The 17,923-nt window shown below is 36.8% G+C and overlaps 1 protein-coding gene across 3 annotated transcripts in view; it reads right to left on the reverse strand.

Moving 5' to 3' along the window:
• The window catches only part of rl (Mitogen-activated protein kinase rl), a 325,879-nt gene that overhangs the window by 78,772 nt on the left and 229,184 nt on the right, over positions 1-17,923 (reverse strand). For all 3 annotated transcript variants that reach the window (XM_065217845.1, XM_065217844.1, XM_065217843.1), the window contains exon 3: positions 14,692-14,818. In XM_065217845.1, coding sequence (XP_065073917.1) covers positions 14,692-14,818 — 127 coding nt within the window. The remainder of the gene's footprint in view (positions 1-14,691; positions 14,819-17,923) is intronic.

Below are 17,923 nucleotides of genomic sequence, written 5' to 3' on the forward strand. Positions count from 1 at the left end.
ACTGGTCGCAATGGATTTATGTCCCGAACAGAGGAAAAAAAAGCTGTTGGAAAAAATCACGGGCAGTTCCCAACACATTGTGGAAGTTAATTGTATTTTTCTGAAGTTTTTTTTTTTTTTTTTTAAACTTTATTTTAGAGATTTTTAGCCTGAGGCTAGTTCATCTCTTATTTTTCTGAAGTAAATTCTGTGATAAACTGCAACTAAGTTCCCTAAACTAATATGAAGATTCCTTAAGTACTGAGAAGTTTTCTGATCTACGATAATCCCTGATCTTAAACGGAACTCCCTGAACATCAACGAGATTTGCTGAGCGTCAACAAAGTTAAACGAGCTTCTAAGAAGTTCCCTGAAATTTAACAAAATGTGCGCAGTGTGGTACGTTGCACCGTCCCGCTGGAACCACATATCGTTAACTTCCATATCGCCCACTATAGGCCAGAAGAAGTCTGTAAGCATCGACCTGTAGCGCTCTCCGATGATCGTTAAGCTTGAGCTCCTGGGTCAATGCGTGCAGACCCAAGTCTCGATGCAGAATTCGCCAAGTTGAAACCTACGAGAGACCCAGTTCTTGTGCGCGGCGCGGAATCGACTGCCGCGGGTTCTCCTACACACTTTTGCGTACAGCGGCGATATTCTCGGCAGAGCTTGCATTCCGTTCACGTACGGGTGGTGGTTGAGCGTTCTCCGATCCAGTTTCCTCGAATTTGCTCACCACATTGCCAATAGTCCTCTCGGTAGGACGATTATTGCGACCGTAAAATGAGCGAAGCGCTCGGAACGTTGCTTGCAAAGAACACATACTTTGATAAAACAATTTTATCATTTGCACGTGCTGTTGGACGCTATAACTCTCCATGGTAATTTGGAAAGACATACTGAATAAATGACAGCTAATTTAACACTTAAATCTTCAATCATATGGCCGCAATGAACTGTTCAAGTTAGGAAATCGCTATTAAAAACCCTTTATTATGAAGTTCCTTGAAATTAAACAAAGTTCCATTAATTTCTATAAAGATCCCCAAATTTATACAAAGTTCCCACTGTAACTAAGTTTTCCCGTCTTTTTTTTTGCAAATTTCCCTGAATTTCTCTACAGCTCTACGATGTACCCTAAACATCTAAGAAGTTCCTTTTTTTTAATTTTTTTAATTCCTAGAAGTTAAGGGAAAATATCTTAACTTCAACGAAGTTCGCAGAATTCCTAAATTTCTATAACGTTCGCTAAATTTCTACAAAATTTAATGAAGTTCTACAAAGTTATCTGAAATTCTACAAAATTACCAGAAATTTTAACTATTCCAGGTCCATTAAACTTCCTACGAAATTCGCTAAATTTAAAAAAAAAATTACAAAGTAGGGGAATTTACGTATTCTCGTCAATCTAAGCAGCGTCTGCACTTCTACTAGCATTTTCTCAGCGTCACGCACATATATGATGTGTCTATTTGTTTACATTCATCTGCTGCTTGCTTCTCTATCCATTCCAATCGACAGAATTTTTCAAAACGTTTTGAAAGCGTTTTTACAACACTCCAAACTTCTCAGGTGAGTGTGACTATTGTCGGCAGTCTCTTTTTCTTCGGCAACCTTCCCATTAGAACTGCGTGTTAACCAGCTGTTCTATTATCGGCAACTCGAAATCAACCTCATTTTGTAGTGCGTATGCTTTATTTGAAGAAAAATGTAGCATTACTGGATTGCTCGATCGTTCAAATATAATCAGATTGAAGCTGAAAGGCTAAACAATCGTTTGGACACATTCAGGGAAGTGCGTTGATGGGAAAACATAGTGAAATTAACGTTTAAATTTTGGTTGCCGAAAACAGTCAATGGGTGCCGAAGCCAACATTTACCCTATCTAAAATCCTACAAAATTAAAAAAAAAAAAGAATTTTGATTATTTCCAACGAAGTTTCCCGACGTTTTATGAACATCTACGGAGTTCCCTGACCTATTCCAAGTCTATTAAACTTCCACGAAGTACCATAAAGGTTAAAGAAGGTCCCCGAATTATTATGAAGTTTCCTGAAATTAAACAAAGTTCCTAGAAGTTAAAAGAAAATTTCTTAACTTCAACTAAATTCCCAGATTTTCTACGAGTTTCGCTAAAATTCTATAAAGTTCGCTAAATTAAAAAAAAAAATGATGAAGTTCGACAAAGTTATTTGAAATTCTACAAAATTTCCAGAAATTTTAACTATTCTAAGTCCATTAAATGGGGGCGACCCCCGTGGTGGTTAACATCCATACCTCTTACGCCAAAGTCACGAGTTCAAATCTCACCCCCGGACAAGTCACGAATGACCCAAGAGTGTTAAAGTGACTATAATTAAAAAAAAAACCATTAAACTTCCTACAAAATTCGCTAAATTTCTAAAAAATCGCAACATTTTACAAAATTTAAAAATCCCAAAAAAATTAAGGATTTTGATAATTTTCAACAAAGTTTCCCGAAGTTTTATGAACATCTACGGAGTTCCCTGACCTATTCCAAGTCTACTAATCTTCCATGCAGAACCATGAAGTTAAAAGAAGGTCCCAGAACTATTATGAAATTCCCTGAAATTAAGCAAAGTTCCCTTAACTTCTACGAAGCTCCCCAAACTTATACAAAGTTCCCATTTTAACGAAGTTTTCCCGAATTTTTGCAAATTTTCCTGATTTACTCTTAAGCTCTACAATGTACCGTGAACATCTACGTAGTTCCTACATAGATTTATCTTTGTCATTGACAGACTTTCGCGCGATATTGACAAAATTGTTCAACTTCGTCAAAATCTTATTCATGTTTCGTCAATGACAAAGGATCACCTGGCAACAAAAAGTGTAATTTCGTACATTCTGTGTCACATTATTGTTATGCTCGTAGTTCAGGTCGTAGATGCTTGTTCACATTAACGGCTCCATGTAATTGTGTTGCTCAAGTAATTTAATTTTGTTACAAATTTAGTTTATATAAAAATCTACACATGTTCGTCACTGACATCATTGACAATTGACAATTGACATGGTTTGCCTTGACTATGACTGTTAGCTCAAATGAGTGACCAAAGCAGAATTGTCAATATCATCGTGTATTTTACCGCATTGCCCTGAAGTCTTTCGTAGTTCCTAGAAGTTAAGGAAAATCCTTTAACTTCAACGTAGTTCCTAGAATTCCTACGAAATTCGCAAAATTTCTACAAAGTGTGGTGTAGTTCTACAAAGTTATCTGAAATTCTTCAAAATTCCCAGAAATTTTAAGAATTTTGATGATTTCCTACTAAGTTTTCCGATGTTTTCTAAACATCTAAGGAATTCCTTGATCTATTCCATTCAACTTCCACGAAGTACCATGGCGTTAAAAAAAGGTTCCCGAACTGTTATAAAGTTTGTTGAAAGCATACAAAGTTTCCTTAACTTTTATGAAGTTACCCAAACTTAAAGTTCCCGCTGTAACGAAGTTTTCCCGATTTTTTGCAAATTTCCCTGAGTTTCTCTAAAACTCTACAAAGTTCTCCAAATTTCTACGAAGATTCCTGTATATCTACGATGCACTCTGAACATCTACGAAGTCCTTGAAGTCTTTCAAAGTTCTTAGAAGTTAAGGGAAAATCCCTTAACTTCATCGAAGTTCCCAGAATTTCTACGAAATTTGCAAAATTTCTATAAAGTTCGCTAAATTTGCAAAATTTCTATATAGTTCACAGAATTCCTAAGAAATTTGCAAAAAATTTATAAAGTTTGCTGAATTTCTATGAAGTTCGCTTAAGTTCTACTCAATTTGATGAAGTTCAACAAAGTTTCCAGAAATTTTAAGAAAATTGATGATTTTCTACGAAGTTTCCTGGAGTTCCACGAAGTTTCCTGAAGTTCTACGAAGTTTTCTGAACATCTACGGAATTCCATGACCTATTCCAAGTCCATTAAACTTCCACGAATAACCATGAGGTTAAAAGAGGGTCCCGAACTATTATGAAGTTCTCTGAAACTAATCAAATGTCCCTTCACTTCTATGATGTTGCCCAAACTTGTACTAAGTACCCGCTTCCCGATTTTTTGCAAAGTTCCCTGAATTCCTACGAAGTCCTCTAAAGCTCTTCAAAGTTACCCGAATTTCTACAAAGCTTCTGTATTTCTACGATGTACCCTTGTGAGGTTTCCTGAAATTAAACAAAGTTCCCTTAACTTCTATGGAGTTTCCAAAACTTATATAAAGTTCCCACTGTAACAAAGTTTTCCGGATTTTTTGCAAATTTCTATGAATTTCTCTAAAGCTTTACAAGATTCTCCAAATTTCAACGAAGATCTACCTTTTTCTACGATGTAATTCAACGAAGTTCCCAGAGTTCCTACGAAGTTCGCTAAATTTATCCAAAATTTCTACAAAGTTACCTGAAATTCTACAAAATTAAATTAAATTTAAAGAATTTTGATGATTGTTTACGCAGTTTTTCGAAGTTCTATGTTTTCTTAAAATCTACGGAATTTCCTGACCTAATCCAAGTCCATCAAACTTCGACTAACTACCATGAAGTTAAAAGAAGTTCCCCGTACTAGTATGAAGTTCCTTTTTACTAAATCAATTTCCCTTCACTTCTATTAAGTCGCCCAAATTACCCGCTTCAACAAAGTTACCCGAATTTCTACCAAGCTTCTGTATTTCTACGATGTACCCTAAAACATCTACGAAGCCCCTGAAGTCTCACGAAGTTCCTTGAAGACAAAGAAAAATCCCTTAACTTTAACCAAGCCCCCCGAATTCCGACGAAATTCGCAAAATTTCTTCAAAATTTGATAAAGTTCTATAACAGCATTTCTGAATATGGTCCACTGTTGGGTCTCGGGATGACCTCAGGTGGCTCGTGGAAATTCAGACTACTTGGTATTGTTTTTTATATTGCGTGCAAAATTCATCTGAATTTAATATCATGTTGGGAGAATCCAAATTGAATTACTTAAATAAAAATCTATTGGTTTTTATTTGTCGCTAGGAAAATTGGCTTGGCAATCAAATTGATTCTTATTTTCTAAAATATCATGATGACTTTTTGGGCTGTTCTATCAATAATTTCAACACAAATTAGGCGTTTTCGAACCATTTTGTCATTGTCAAGGATATTTTTGCATTTTAAAGCCAGTTTGTATATTCTAGGTCAGTTTTAAAAAATGTTGGGCCATTTTTGGCGTCTTAGGACTATTTTGACATTTCGTTTTGAAGATTAAGAGTTGTGGGCCACTTTAGCGATAAGGCCATTTTTGGTACTTTTAAAGCTATTTTAGGTAATTTTAGTGATTTGAAGCCAGTTTGGGCATTGGAGGCTAGTTTAGCTATTGTGAGCCATTTTTAGGATTTTGGCATTTTTAGGCTATTTCGCGTTTTTCGAGACTGTTTTAAGAGTTTTTAGGATGTTTTTAAAAACATTTTCAGTCCATTTTTGTTATTATAGGCTTTTTTTATTGCAAAATGACCTCACCATTTTTTAACATTGCAAGTTGATTTTCTTCTACCATTTAAAACGATGAAATGCTGGTGCTTTTCTATTTAGTGTTTAAACTTCTTTATCGTTTTGAAACTGCTCATTAGTTTTGATTACTCTTTCAGTGTGATTTTTTTCCTTGATTTGTTTTCCGTCGATCTTGTTTTCCGTGCTGAGCACTAATGCTGCTACCAACGCCAGGGAGGCAGCTCCTACACCTGGACCCTACCTATCGACCCATCAACTCATGAACCGGAGACCAACGGCTTTACTTACAGCGTGATCAGAGATGTTATGCCTCAGAACATCCCGGTGGCACCGACTGGGATTGAACTCAGGCCTGCTGGGGTGAGAGGCAATCGCAAAACCGGTCGACAGAAAGGTAAATTTAATCTATCTCAACGTTGTAAGAACGACAAGTGTTGTGTCTTGTCTTGTGAGTGAATTTTGTGGTTTTTATGTTTGATATATTTTGGCGTTTTTAAACCGTTTTAATGCTAATCAGTTTTTTTTGTTTTGGTACGCAATCATACAGTATGAATATATTTTTTGGCGATGTAAAGCCATTTTGGAGTTTTCAAGGTAATTTTGGCCTTACAACATCTGTACCGTGCGGGACCGAAATCCGTACACCTAAGCACGAGAGAATCATTAACGGTCAATACTAAATAATGCTATCACATTATGCTCTGTATCACATCTGTTTCCTTTACATTTATCTTTATTTTTCCAATATTTGCAAACAACAGGTCTTAAAATTACCTTCAATTATTAGAAAAAAGGATTTAAATTTCACATATCTTGGATCAAAATCCGTACAGCGTTTTACGATTGAATCAAAATCCGTACAGTTTTGAATCGAAATCCGTACACTGTGTTGAGGATGAATCAAAATCCGTACAGTCATGAATCAAAATCCGTACAGCGTTTTACGATTGAATCAAAATCCGTACAGTTTTGAATCGAAATCCGTACACTGTGTTGAGGATGAATCAAAATCCGTACAGTCATGAATCAAAATCCGTACATGAATGTAAATCGATCCAAATCAATGAAAAAAAACGTGTTGCTATCTTGAATAAAGTAATTTTTTTTGTAGTTGCTTGGCTAAGAGTCCAAAACAGCTATATTCGTTTAAATACACTTGTTTACAGCATATTTGATCTTTGTACGCTGATGGTCATTTCCCATGTAAAATCGTGCGCTGAATCCAAAAATATAGTCAAAAAAAAAAATCTCGGTAGAATAGTTTTGGAGATATAGGGGTAAGAGAGGCATAGTGAACAGGTGGGGCATAGTGAGCATCGCGCGTGCTCCAGCTTGGACTTCCGGCCGTTCAGAACAAATTTGTTGGCTGTAGGATCAATATCTTAATGATATTGATCCTACTACCAGTTGATTTGTTTCATGCAGTTGGAGATCCAGAGCCAAAGTACGGGATGCTCACTATGCCCCGCCTGTTCACTATGCCCCTCCTTCCCCTAGCTAAAAAATGAAATCTCACGTTAAAAAAAACTAAAACACAAATATCTCTGGCTGCAATGAAGTGATATTAATTATTGCTGATTGCATCTGAAACTGGACTGTCCCAAAAATGCAAAAAGTGTGATAAAAGTGCACGTTTCCGTCAAATCGTTTTGATGTCTCCGGAGCACTTATTGCTTGCATCATAAGGAATAAGTGCACCGAAGACACCAAGACGATTAGACGTAAACTTGCAGTTTTATCACACTTTTTAATAAGTGAAAACGCGCTTATTAGTCCAATTTGGTGTGAAACGCGCAATATTTTAACGCCAAATTAAACGTGATAAAATTTTATTTCGATCGTTATAACACTACTTTTCCGTGAAAGTAATGGTAGAACCACCATAAACCTTTTAATTAACATTGCTTAAAAACTTAGCAGAAATTCAATTTTTCTTAGGAAAACTTAAAAAACAAACTAATAACTAACAACAATACCATCAATCTCACTGACAATTGATGTTTAATTGATCCAACGAAAAAATTTCTTGCCTCTAATTTAGCGTTAAAATAATTGATATAATCTCATTACAACCGGAGATATTTGTATTATAGTAATCAAACTTGTTTAAAGTGAATTTTCATTTTTAGCTGTATCTCAAAAACTATCCTACTGACATTTTTTTCGACTACATTGTTGAATTCAGTGCACAATTTTACATAAGAATCATTCCTCAAAGGTTCAAGTTCATTTTTTTTTACTTTTACTTTTTTAACTAATGATATCAGCGTTAGATTAATTGATGCTCCAATCGATTCAAAGGAGAGGTAACTGAATTCTTTGTATTTAAGAAGGTAACTGTTCTGGATTTTTATGCTAACTAACTTCCAAATTTTATTCTATACCAGTGCTTTGGGTTAAATATTCTTACTGTAGTTTTCCTCCGATCAAAACTTCGAGGTTTTTGAAATTTGACATGTGATAACGTGTTAGATGCGCCATACTTTGGAACTCCACCAACCCACTGGCATCAAGCAATAAATTAACCGGTTCCTAAGATGGTAGCCCTATAATGGCGGATAAGTAAAAGAAAAATACAACCATCTTAGAAACCAACAAAAAAAGACAATGAACTGACATCAAGGATTAGCTTTTCGTTTTGTGCATGAAAATTAAAATTGGTAAAATAACGACTATAGATCAGTGCACGGTCCCTAACCTCACTTTTTGCTCCCTATCAGTTTGCTTCTGAGTAAAAGAGATAGCAACGAATGGGAGCCAAAACAAACCACCCAAAACTGTCAAAACTTACGGGTGAGAGAAGAGTGCGGCAAATCTTCGTGAACTGATCAATAACTTAATTTAATTTAATACGTCAAGAGAGTAATAATCATAAAAATACAGATCTTTCATTGCTTCTTTTCCACAGCTTTCTTCTGCTTCTTCTCCATTGTTACCATTGCCTTTTCAAGTTATAATGCTTTCTTGCTTCCAACCCTAATAAAAATAACCATAATAGAGAGCTGAAGGACGTGTTCGGGGTATCATCCAAACCATTTGTGGGAAAGTTTACCCATCCGGGATAAAGTTCGTTCATGGTATTCGTTTATTAGGGAACTTTCTTTGCTCTTCTTCCTTTTCTTCCTCCTCTTCCTCTCTCGCTCAACCTTTTTCTTTTGTCGTTCCTCAATCCTTTGTTTCTTTGCGTTCTCTTTATCAATTTTCGCCCGCACTACTTTCATGTGTATTTCCGGTCATTCCTCACTGGTAGCTGGGAATGCTCTCTGGCCCATTTCTGTCTGCTCTCTGTAAGGGAGCATCCAAAAATGATGTAGCATATTTTTGATCAATTTTATACTCCTCCCCCCCCCTCGTAGCGTATTTGGCTATATCCAATACATGGCCGGTCACAAATTCTGAAACCCTCACCTCCCCCTTCAAATGCTACGTCATTTATGCATGGTCCCTAATTTGTATATGCGTGTTGGTGATATCCTGTAGGGGAGCTGCGTTGTTTTACTTTTCGGCTGGTTCTTGACGCTCTTCATTAAAAGATATTAATAATATAACGTTTACAATACGAATAAAATAAGAGAGTAACGATTCAATACGGCATCTCTTATGGTGGTGAATTGAACGGCAAAATCCCTGGATGCTTCACGGTAAGATTTCTCCGCACGCATCATTGCCACAGTCTTCTCCAAATCCTCCGGCGTGTATTTAGTTTCCATGATCTGCTGAAAAATATTGGATAAAGTAGAATCGTCATTAGTGATGCACAAGTGTACGGATTTAGAATCAGCTGTTATATATGGATCGAAATCCGTACAGTTCTAATTTTGATAAATAAATACCATATGAACGATCCATTGCTTAGAATTGAGATATAAAACGATAAACACTTACCTTTCCGATCGACCTTCAGGAAACTGCTTGCAAAAATCACTTAAATACGCTTAACAACTGGAAGTAAATCCGAGACATTTTCTTAGAAAATCGTTAAGAACGCAACCGATTGACAGAAATGCCCGACACGTGATAAGATTTTTATTTTTCTTATTTTAATTGCATGTTATACTGCTTAATTGTTGAAGTAAACATCAAGCTGATGCATGAATGAACATGAATATGTATTCATGTATAATATTTACATTGTTATGATGCATATAAATAAACAAATTCAACAGGGTGTACGGATTTCGGTGCTGTACGGATTTCGGTCCCGCACGGTAGTCAATATTGGTGGATCGCAAGCTCATGCAAATTTCCAAAGTGGTTCGCAATCGACAAAAGTTTGATAACCACTGTTCTATAAAGTTGTCTGAAATTATAAATTTGTAGAAGTTCTACAAAATTGGCCACACTTTTAGAAGGTTTCCTGAACTTCTGCGCAGTTTTCTGAACTTTTTCGAAGTTTCCAAAAGTTCTACGATGTTTCACGAAGATCTGCGAAGTTTTTTTTTGAAGTTCTACAACGTTCCACAATGAGGGAAGACAACCGAAAAGGAGACGAGTGCTTAAGGGGGTTAGGTTTTGATAAGTCTTTAGTGGGAATGACACTGATAAAGACTGCAAGATGTAGTTGAAATAAGTATCTGTCATAGATGCCAAAATTAATTAAATGAAATTAAATGGAAGATAACCTTTTTTTTTGCTTTTTTTAAGACAAAAATATGTTTTAGGAAGAAAAAGCAATAAACTCAAACATCTTATATTCTCCCCAGGATGAAACCATTTCCATTCGGATCCGCAAGTTGTGTACCGTAAAACGGGGTATCTTTGATAATGCGGGTAGCTTTGATAGTAGAATATAATGATTTTATTTACTCTCTGCCTTTTTTTTCCGAATTAGAAACATTGGTTCCATATTGTAGCTTAGGGCATTTCCCTTGATATCGCATATAATTTTTACATAGTTTGTGTTACATGTTTGCCAAACTTATTGAAAAACAATTTTCTTTCTTTTTGCCTGTTTGAAAAAGCACTCAAACCATCACTTATGGAATGTATTTATATAGCCAGCACAAATTCAATGTTGTCTTATTATTGCTTATGATTTTTTTCATATTTCTTGAACTAAATTGTTTGAGATTCACACATGTTTTTCTAGCATTATTAAAGTAATCAAAGTAACTCCAAATCAAAATACTGATGTTCGGTCACAAGACTAAAAAAAAGTAGTGCAAATGCAATAATTTTTGATAAACATTTTCCTAACGAATTGACTCTTGGATCCTCAGTATTTGATTAAATCAAAATAAAATTTGCGAAACATTAATTGATGTAAAAAATATTTAGAATATACTTTAAAAAACTATCAATGTTACCCAGTTTTACGATACCTACAATTATATGAACTAAATTTTTGTTTTAGCGAATTTCAGCGTTACACAATTAAATGTATTTTCCGTCTATTTTCCCCATTATCGTTCATTGAATTTAACGAAGCTCTCTGAAATCAATTGTGTTGTCTTTACTTTTGAAAATTGCCCTAAATGTATAAAGACTCAGTTTTATAAATCTGAAATATTAAACACCCTCCTCTAATTTCTTGAATAGCAGCGGTGAAAACATGTGAAGACATTTCGTCGCTCTCGGTGAAGATTTTTTCCAAATGCACCTAACAACTCCGTCAGGAGGACCCAATGATGTACAGTTTAGATTGAATGTCTGCCACTACGTTGAGCTCCGGACCATCCAAAGAGTTGCTATTTTCGGTAAAGCTTTTAAGGAAACTAAGGGCTTTGAGATAGTGGATACTTAGGTTCGGTATATTGCTTATTCATGCTATTTCGTGAGATCCTGGCTTTCTGAAAATATGATTTCTCGGGCAAAGCTGACTAGGACCTGTCGGAGGGTGAACGGTTTAGCTATGAATTCTCCCAGTATAGTATACGCAGTGTTGGAAAATTCATTTTCAAAAAAAGTTCTATCACAGCTCATTGCAGAGATAAATCCCAAAGGAACTTCTCACAAAAAGTTCGCGAACGAGAGATGATAAAAAGTTCATGAAAGCGTAGAGCGAGAGAAATTTTCATTTCGTATCGCGAAAGATCTTTCGTCTCTCCATCTCACATCATTTCACACGTACTCGTGATTCGAACCAACCAAATATCCCCTCAGCTTTGTTCTTTTTTTTCAGCGATTAAAGGTAGGCGATGATCACGCGAGAGTGTCTGTTTGTTTTCTTCTCGTTCTCCGATATTTTTCGCATCCTTCACATTAAATATCATTTCCAGAGTACTTTGAGATTTGGGCGTAATTGCTTTTGTAAACAAACACGTCATTCAGCGATTTCTCACGAATCAAAGCACAATCTAGCGAACTATACTATACCAAACAAGATACCAAATGAATCATTCCTCTACCTGTCTGTGTTGTTAGTTTTTTTAGATTGAACTTTAATTCACGAGAAATCGGTTATTATATAATTAAGTGTGTGTTTACAAAAGAAATTACGCCCTAATCTCAAAGTTTTCCGGATTTATTTATAGTTTTAGTTCTCAATGCAACCAGCTAATAATAGATACTTGTAACCAGTGCTGTAAATTTTCATATAATTCGATTGAAGATGAACCACTACAACCATTCACAGAATTGTGTAAACGAATTCTCACATGACCATAATTTGAAGAGCCCCTTTCTCATTCGAAGCTCATTGTCACTGTCAATTGAGTCACTCAGTATCATTTGATATACGACAGTGGAGTATGGAAGAAATCCAGGAAAATGGTCCCGAACAGACAAGTCGACCCGATGTCGGATCAATGTAAGGCTAATTTAAGGTCGATGTCGACCCAATGTCGTGTTAATGTCGAGTCAATTTTGGGTTTATGTCGGGTCAATGTCGGGTCAACATCGGGTTGGGGTTTGATAGAAGTCAGGTTGGTGTCGGGTTGGCTTAGCTTTTTCGCCGGAATGTCGACCAGAGCTCCGTTTGTGTGTAGGTTACACTCAATCGAATGATATATAGCGTTTCTCAAATGAGAATGATCCATGCCTTCGTCAAATGACTAAGCAACTGATATCACCCATTCGGAGGAGGTCCCCTTTGATAGCGAATAGCTACTTTTATAATTTTCATCAAAAATGTTCAAATGATTTTGAGAATTTACAGCACTGGTAATAGCACAGTGAAAAAGTTCACCACCACCTATATTCCCAACCATCCCCCTGCATATAATTATTGCATAAGAGCTTACAGGAACGATATTACGAACACTAGTGATGAGAGGAGCCATGCATTAACTGTATTTCGTGAAAATGAGGATACATTAGGCGCTCCTCCTTCCGCAACCCCCTATCCTGAGGAACGGTTTTAATATAAAAATTGCTAGTCACAAAATCTTACACTACCCTCCCCGTTCCTCGTTAATTTCGCGTTGACACTTGTGCTGATTCATTCATTTTTTTTTGCCAGAAACCAATGCACCAATCAATCAGTTGCACAAAACTGTTCACATCATCCTGATAACGGCTACTTTAAACAACAGGCGCCAGTAGACAGCCAGGTACCAGACTTATCAGTCTTTAGAGATTGTATTGATTTACTCGGGATAGCTTTCTGTCTATAATCTTTCCCTTGTGAAATGTGCAGTGCAATTTTCAAGAACGAATGTGGTGTAAAGAGATAGAGAGAAAAAATGATCTGATATTTTTCGTATCCTCACGTTGGTGATTCGAGTTAAAAAAGTTCGCGATATCTCATTCTCTCATCCCATAAAGTTCGCTCAGGAAATATTGGAGTGTGAAACTAGTGAGGGAAAGTTCCCAAGAGAAAACGTATCGCAAGCGAAAATGATATTTTGGTGAGAATTCCATCACTGGATACTTGGCGCTAATTTGCATGTAAATTTCTTATACAAGTTGTATCTCCAAATGCTGACCATCTGGAAAGTTTCGCAGTATTCACCAAAGTGGTAAAATGGACCAAAGCCTTCCTGTTCTTCTGTGAACAGTTGTACGGTTTTGTTAATCTTCCACAGCTCATTACAGCATAACTTTGTATTGTGATTTATGCTAGGTTCGTTCGTAATCCATTAAACCTGCATCAACAGATGATCGTCTATGGGTATAATTTCTTGGAATCAATTCAATCTCCTACTTGCATACCCGATGCATTCGGAAAATTGATTCACAATCTGGTTGGATTCGATAACAAACCATCCCTAAATCAAATATTTATGCTCATTCGAAGCTTTCTCATATTCCATCATCAATCTAGTTTGCTCAGCTGGAAAAAGCTAATCTAATGCATACAAACCCACCACACGCACACCTGACCATCGACGACGATCCACTCTGTCATGGTGGTCTATGCAGATTGGATTCCCATCTCTATCTAACCTAACCTCTAACATACATATAAATTCGAATATATGCATCGGAAGGTATCATCGAGCAAAGCCATAACAGGCAAGGACAAAGCCAATATGCAAATTGCGGCAAATGAAACGAAATCTTTGAACGTGGATTCGACTGGATTGTGCTAGTTTAGAATATGTACAAAGTTCTATTGATGTCGGGAAATACCTAATCCCTGGAAAAATGGCTTTCGTCTGCTCCGGTCAGAACGCTGGAGACCAACTATAGGACGAACGATTTTTTTTCTCCATTAGCCACCCTGATTGTGTTTGTCTGTCATTGATGATGATGATGATGATGATGATGGGTAAGCCAACAGGTCAAAAATATTATTGATCGTAGACTCGTCTGTCTGCTCGTGTGATACGGGATGTGAATCGCTCCAAGCATGGGTAGATTGAAAATTGAACTCGCCGTGTATTCACAACCTGAGGGAGCTACTCGAAAATAGCTCGGGGTCGTTTGGGAATTTCGAACAAATTTTTCAGAAGCGGTTCATCCGTGAAAGAAAAATTTTTACCGTCAGGCAAACTCATGATTCTGTTTTCCGGTAAACAAAACTCCACGATTCTCAGAAAAGACTGCTTAACTTCCCATCCCCATTTCCTCGCAAAAGTAGGAAAACTCATCGCAGTCGTAATAAAGCTGGAAATCGTTTAAAAACTTTCCGCTCGGGTCCATTTTTTTCTATTTTAAACTTTAAAAGTTCATCAATTTGCCTGCACCAATGTCAGACTGGGAAAACGCCCCTGCCCATCCTCCCGAAGAAATTTGTTATTAATGTTACGGATGTCAACATTTCCACACCGAAAAAGTATCCACAAAGTCACACGCACGCATCATCCAATATCGGAGCAAAAGTAAATGTTAATCATAGAAGTGTATTGAAACTTACGTTCTCGTGTTTGAATCGGGTGAGAATTTTGATTTCCCGTAACGTTCTCTGACAGTAGGTCTGATGCTCGAAGGGGGATATTTTTTTGATGGCAACCTTTGTCTTTGTCACGGTGTCCACGGCAGATCTGCAAAAGAAGAAGAAGAAGAATGAAATGCGGTCAGTTTATATGTGGCATTTTATGACTGGGGATGATGATTTGGGTTCAACAGCTTCCAGCGACGAATCGGACCATCTAGGGCGCAGAGTTCGTTTATGAGAGTGGAATATCGTCTTAATTGCTCGGTAACAGGACACCAGGTCGTCCAACGACGACAACGACGACGGCATGATAAACTTTGTTATCCTATTTACTGATTGACTGTGAAGGCTGAATGAGGAGAGGCGGCACTTGGGACACATGCTACCTTGTTTTGCTCGGAACTGAAAGTTTTTCAAGTGGAAATGTGATTAAAATGTGAACAACTTCGAGTTAACTCCGAGTTGAGCCTCTACAGCGCTGGACATCAGAGACAAGTTTAAATTTACTGACACGTTTCGGGAGTGACTTTACTAATTTAATTATCTACCGGTTAGGGAAGTTCATGCTTAAAGTTAGCTAAAAACAATGAACGCATCATCTTGTACTCGGTACTCGTGGATATTTTTGGTTGTTGATTGTTCACCATATTGGTCCGATTGGATTTATGCATGGGCTCAATATTTGGGACACATAGGACATTAGAGCCATTTCCCCTAGATGTGTTCACAATCACGCGAGTACAGCAGGAACAAAATCGTCATTCTCGGATGCTAAGAAAGGTAAAAAGGGTAAATTTCGCGATTTTTTTTTTCGAACAGAAACACTTTAAAAGAATGCGGTTTTCCGCATTTTATTGAGAATATTTTAAATAAATTTGCATCGACGTAGTCCGCTCCAATCAGCATGCCGTCGGCTTCCTTCAACACAATAGCTGCGCAAGGATAAGCGAGAGCTTCTTCTTCTGCCATCCGCTGCAAGCACTTTGTCGCCAAACTCGGTGCAGATGCAGTCCTGTAAGTGACAGTTGCTAACTCGTACGTTCGGATTCGGTTCGTCAGGAGAATCTCGGTAGACGATCCGCTGTAGGCATCGATCGGCTAGATAGATGAGTATCATCCGATATATTTTTTGCACATCCGCTACAATGGCAATGCGGAACAAACGGAATCGGAGAGTGATGGCGATCAAGTCCTTCTGAACTACAGGTCCAACCATTAGCACATCGTTGAGCGATACACCGCTGCTGGTCTTACACGATCCGTCGAAAACGACACGTAGCTTCGTCGTTGTACTGCCCAGTTTGCGAACTGCATGGTGGGGAAGATAGTACACGGATACTGCACTTCGAAATCCGGAACTTGTACCATGTCGCTCGTACTCGTGGATGAAATCTGCGTACGCTACCTTCAACTCGGGATTCAACTGGAACCGGCTCTCCAAGCCCACAAATATCCTTGCCGCTATGTTTCTGGACTCGCCGAGCTGATTGATAATGAGTTCACGCTTTGAAAGTGCGACGACAAATCTGGCTGCATCATCATAGTGATCTAGAATAGCTATTGAATTTTGAGGACTCAAAAATAAATGAAGTTTTAAGGAGGATTCAAAATTTGCAAGTCAAAGAGCTCTTCAAGGAGAATTGCTAGCTGATTCTGAGAAGAATTATATGGAGAACGGGAGGAGAATAGCAGGTGAATTTAAATGATCATTCCAAGAGTTATGCAAACCGAATTTAAAGAGTGTTCAAACAATATTGTCAATGGAATACTGAGGAAGATGAATTAGAGAATTAGGAATTTCGAGAATTATACCAAAGGAACCGTATTTTGAGGTACTCAAAAATGGAGAAAAATTTAAAATAAATTTTAGGGGCGTTTCAAGAAAATTCAGAAGAGAATTTCAACGATAATGAGGAAAATTTTAATAGATTACAGAGGTGAATTCAGAACTAATTCTGATGAGATATTTGACTAGATTTCATAGAAAATATTGAAGTGATTTTAATACAAATCGATCTCTCAGGATAGTTTTAAAGGATTATAAAAAAGATTCCAATAATATTCTTAGGAGCCCTTTTTGGTCAAAACTCGCTTCTTCTTCTTCTTCTTATTCGCATTTCAAGCTTATTACTTATCGCATATTAGCTTATTGCGTACTCTCAACTTAGTGTTCTAAGTGCACTTCCACAGTTATACATTAAGAGCTTTCGATGCCTGTACCATTTTTGCATTAGTATAATTGTGTGGCAAGTACAATCATACTCTATGACTCTAAGTCGAGATATTTTCCAACCTGAAAAATTCCTAGGCCGGACCAGGAATCGAACCCAGCGACCTTCAGCATGGTCTTGCTTTGTAGCTGCACGTTTACCGACTTAGCTAAGGGAGTAAGTTTAAAGATCTGAAAAAGGTAAGTTCTGAGAAGTTCAGGACAGGTCCATGAACTTAAACCATCGTGAACTTGATGAAGATCAAAAAACTTCATGACACTTGCATCAACTTCAAAAACTTTAGAAAAACTTCAAGAAATCTTCTGGTATGTTTAAAGATCTAAAAAAAAGGGTTAGAGAGCTTGGGGCAAGTTTTGAGAAATTCAGGGAAGTTTCATGAACATCCGAAAAATATTTTAAGCATTTGGGGAATTCCAAAAACTATTTTTTTTAATTAGTTCAGGGCCGTTCGATTAATTAAAAAAATTGCAGTCACTTTACAGATGCAGATGCAGCAATGTCCAGAAATTTTCAAAAAAGCATCAGAAAAATTAGGGGATCTTTAATGAAGATCCGAGAATTTCAGGAAAACTACGAAAAATCTATGTTCATTCAATTTAGGAAAAGCTTACCGTTCCGAAAAAGAACGTTTTGATATTTCTAAAAATATTAGGAAAAGATATCAGAGAAATAAAACCATTATTTTTTTTTTTTATTCGCATTTAAACATTTTTTTCTAAGTCATCAGTGGCAAACAGTTGGACTAAAAAAACCGCATTAATCGACCATTCTGTATTGTTTAGAATCCACATTTTTTTCTTGATGAGTTAGAAAAAAATATTTTACAAGTAAATTTTTTCAAGAATCTGAGGAAAAAAATAACATGCGCAAATATGTTTGTTTACCTCATCATGAAAAATTTATTGACTCTAAACAATACCGACAGGTTGATTTTTGCGGTTTTTTTTTTGAGACCAACTAATGTTTTTTTTTTAATTTTT

This window comes from Ochlerotatus camptorhynchus, unplaced genomic scaffold, assembly GCF_037179485.1.
Source record: "Ochlerotatus camptorhynchus isolate MF236.1 unplaced genomic scaffold, CSIRO-AGI_Acam_v1.1 ptg000080l, whole genome shotgun sequence".
Classification (NCBI taxonomy): domain Eukaryota; kingdom Metazoa; phylum Arthropoda; class Insecta; order Diptera; family Culicidae; genus Ochlerotatus; species Ochlerotatus camptorhynchus.